General features: G+C 34.6%; 1 protein-coding gene across 2 annotated transcripts; it reads right to left on the reverse strand.

The window, feature by feature from the left end:
* Positions 1 to 318: 318 nt before the first annotated feature.
* vgll1 (vestigial like family member 1) lies at positions 319 to 3571 on the reverse strand. 2 transcript variants are annotated; one of them, XM_083560109.1, is made up of 4 exons: positions 3334 to 3571; positions 2399 to 2590; positions 1893 to 2288; positions 319 to 1230 (listed from the first exon to the last, which is right to left on the reverse strand). In XM_083560109.1, the coding sequence occupies exons 2-4, from the start codon at positions 2586 to 2588 to the stop codon at positions 1190 to 1192; spliced, it is 627 nt and encodes a 208-aa protein (XP_083416235.1). In that variant the 5' UTR covers positions 2589 to 2590; positions 3334 to 3571; the 3' UTR covers positions 319 to 1189. The 2 variants fall into 2 exon arrangements, with proteins under 2 accessions (XP_083416235.1, XP_083416236.1); XM_083560110.1 differs by having other exon boundaries at positions 1893 to 2231; positions 3334 to 3540.

Here is a 3571-nt window from a genome sequence, read left to right on the forward strand (position 1 = left end):
TTATATATAAAGCATTAAGGATACTGTTGATGATTGGGGAACTGTTGATAATTGAGGTTGTTTTGGCATAACATAACTTTTCAAAAGTGATTCCTTAGATATAGAATATTTTCTGTGTAGCTACCTATTAAAAAAAATGCATTTGTAAAATGTAATTACTCAAGTAGTTTTTTCACCAGATGACATACATTCCTAGTATTAACTTGATCACTTCTTTAACCCATGTAAATTATTATTACAGTACCAGTACTTTGCACTTACCACCATTTGGTGTTCATATATCATATTAACATACAGGGATAAAACAAATAGTCTCTATTATTCAGGGTACACATTGTTGTGTTTATTTGCAATATTTACAGTGGATCACGAACAAAGACATCAGCAAACATTGTTCACATTTGTTATCTTTAATGTTAACAGAAGCCATATACTTATACTCTATACATAATTATTTATACTTTTTACAGTCTGTTTTCAACTAGGATTACAAAGAAACAAAAAAATCAGTTCAGGCAGCCCACACAAGCAAGGTGTCAGATGAATATCTCAGGTTGTCTCGGTACAGAATCCAACTCAGTTTGTTTTCTTTTATCTCTTTCATTTTCACCATGTTCAGATTGCTTACTCTATTTAATTGAAAGATGGCAGTTATAAACATACTTCTAGAATGTGAATAGAAAGGTGTAGAAATTTTGTGTTTTTTATTGCAGATTTTATTTTCTCATATGGTTATTCTTAATTTAAAAATTTTCATTTTTATGTTTTTCATTCTAGACATGTGTTTATTTGTTTATTAACACATACAGTAGATTTAATTTAATTGTGTTCCAAGAACAAATATATATATAAAAAAAAAAAGGCTAGCATAATAAATATCTAGGTATGGCTTGGCATGGGCAAATTTTCTGGATGTCACTTAAAATGCTTTGACTACAAGCAGAGGAACCACCAACCCCCAAATTGCTTAAGGGAATTTCTTTTCAAATCAAACTCACTTTGCTGGACTACATGATGAGCTTGTTCTTGAACAGGTTTGTCTGCATGTAGTCAGGTGCAATGGCTTCTGGGTGAAGCATTTCAAATCTCTGAACTCTTAAAACAAGTAAAACAAAGATAAGACTTCCTTGTTCTTGAGAATCAGGTTTTGGTTTGTGTGAAGACGTCAAAAAACTGCAAAAAGGCTTGTCTAATACCAATATAAGTCCTTCTTCTCCATCATTGGTACACCTGCAAAAGATACAAGATGAATTATTGTCAAGAAGCTGGCACGTTAATGCTTAATACAAACCATTTGATCAAAACAAAACCTGGCATTGAAGTTTAACATTATTGTATGGTTTAATTTTTATTTTGTTTTATAATATCTACATGTGGTCCTCTCTGGCATTAGTAATTCTTGCCACTGTCCCAACTTCAGTATAAGCAAGTCAGGTCAGATTTCTGTGAAACAAGAAACTTTTGTAACAATATCAGTTGTTGAACATACCGAACAAATAAACAAGATTTCAGTCAATCTAATTATTGTCTTTTTTTTATAATTTTTTTTCCCCAAAGACTTTAATAACGCCTTTGACAAAATTAGAACATGGTAGAATCTAAATAAGATACAGCAAAAAGATCTTTAATAGGAATGCATTTGGAATAAATTATGTGCATAACACTAGATGATGATGTTAATCATAAATGGGAAGGATGGGTGTGTGTATAAAGAAATGTCAATCATGTACAGGATGTCTAATAAGTTCCATTTCACTATGTATAGAGCCTTTTGGAACACTATGTAGATCAACCTATTATCACATGGAAGCTGGAAGTAAACCTGAGTTTCTTTATAACTAAGATACCCCAAAAGTGTCATAATGTGCATGCTAGTGCAAACATTCAAGTACCAGAGTCAAGGCTGTGATCTGGAGTCATCTGCTCTCCATATCCCGGATGCCGGGCCCAGCCTTGCATGAGCTCCTGTTTGGAGGAGGATACCATGACGGAGCCCAGGTCTGGCCGCTCACTGTGCAGCAGACTTAATAGAGAATTGTACTGATGGTCTGCCACTGCCAAGCCCTCAGCAGACGCAGCAGAGGGATACACCATGGGAGGCAACACCAGACTCGTGGCCTGCCGTGGACCACCGAGCCAAACGCTGGAGCTCTCCACAGGAGTGTTAAGTGGCAGACGCGGGTTTGTCTGCAGCCCTTCGTGTCTGCCAAACTCAACCCGTCCTGAAGAATCTGTGTTTTCAAAGCACAGATGCGATTGCATGTCCCAGTTACTTGTATTTGGCTGCTCTACAACACATCCAAATAGAAATACTTCACTCTATACATGTCGATACGTATTGCCTTATTGTCATTGATTACAAGGTATTAAGATATTTTGACATAAAGAAATATGTTACCGGGTTTGAACGATTTGCGAGGTTTCTTGTTTTTAGTGATGTCTCCCTTTGGTTTGGTGATGTTTTCTAAGGCACGTGAAAAATGTGCATCTACCATGCTATTAATATCTCCCTGAAAGTAGGTAAGGAGTAGACTTCCTGATCGTTCCTCTGCCTTCCCAGCCACTGGACTCCCTGGTTGGTGCTCCATTACTGAGATTATGGAGAATACAGTGTGTGTTAATCTACACATTTCTTCAAAGTACGTTATGTTAAAAGTGAATTATATGATTAAAAACATTCAGTGTTTTCAAAGTCCTTTGGATAAAACAGTAATATTTTGTTTGCTGGTTTAAAATAATGTTCTGTTTGCAACTGTGAAAAAAAGCATACCTTTTGGGTCATAATAGTTAAAGAAGCTAAAATATTTAAAATAATTGAACATTTATCTTAAAGATCTGACATTTATTCTTTAATATCCATCAACACAACAACATTTTTTTTATTATTTATTCCCACTTTTAACTCAGCAATAAAATAGTGGATAAAAATGAAACTTGGTGTGGAAATAACATCTCAAGAAGGAAATATTTGGCATGTCTTAAAAATAAAACGCTGTTTTGCCCGTAGCATGAGCACACATGGAATGTGTAGGGGATTACAAAAATAAAAACTTACTGAATAGTCAAATACACCACATTTTCTACTGGAAATTTACCTCTTTGAAGCGGTTAAAAAGAGTTTACTTGATTGGGGTTTTTTTTCACTTTTGAATGCATCTTTGATAAAAGAATTAATAAAAATACAAATAAAAAATCTGCAAACAGTCTGCTTTTATGAACTGTCCCTGCTTTTAACATTTAATAATTTGCTACTAAAAATACTTTAAATAATATTTCAGTAAGATGTGGAAAGATTGGAACTCCTGTGTTTTTCTGTAATGCTTTCTTACTTACCTGAAGTAGATGTCGAATATGTCCAAACTAATAAATAAACAATGAGTGTCCTCAAAGTCTACAGCTGGTTTTCATCTAGACATCTGGAAATAACTGGAATGACAAAGAATCCTTTCCTTTGGTGAAGAAACTGTATTTTTTCTTAAGCTATTAGACAAGGGGTTCTACCTGTGTTAGTGTCTTTATTTAATGATGCCCGGTTCAGGTGTGTTCTTCCTGCAGTTCCTCCAGAATAAGC

This window comes from Silurus aristotelis (genome assembly GCF_946808225.1).
Source record: "Silurus aristotelis genome assembly, chromosome: 14".
In the NCBI taxonomy this organism is placed as follows: Eukaryota; Metazoa; Chordata; class Actinopteri; order Siluriformes; family Siluridae; genus Silurus; species Silurus aristotelis.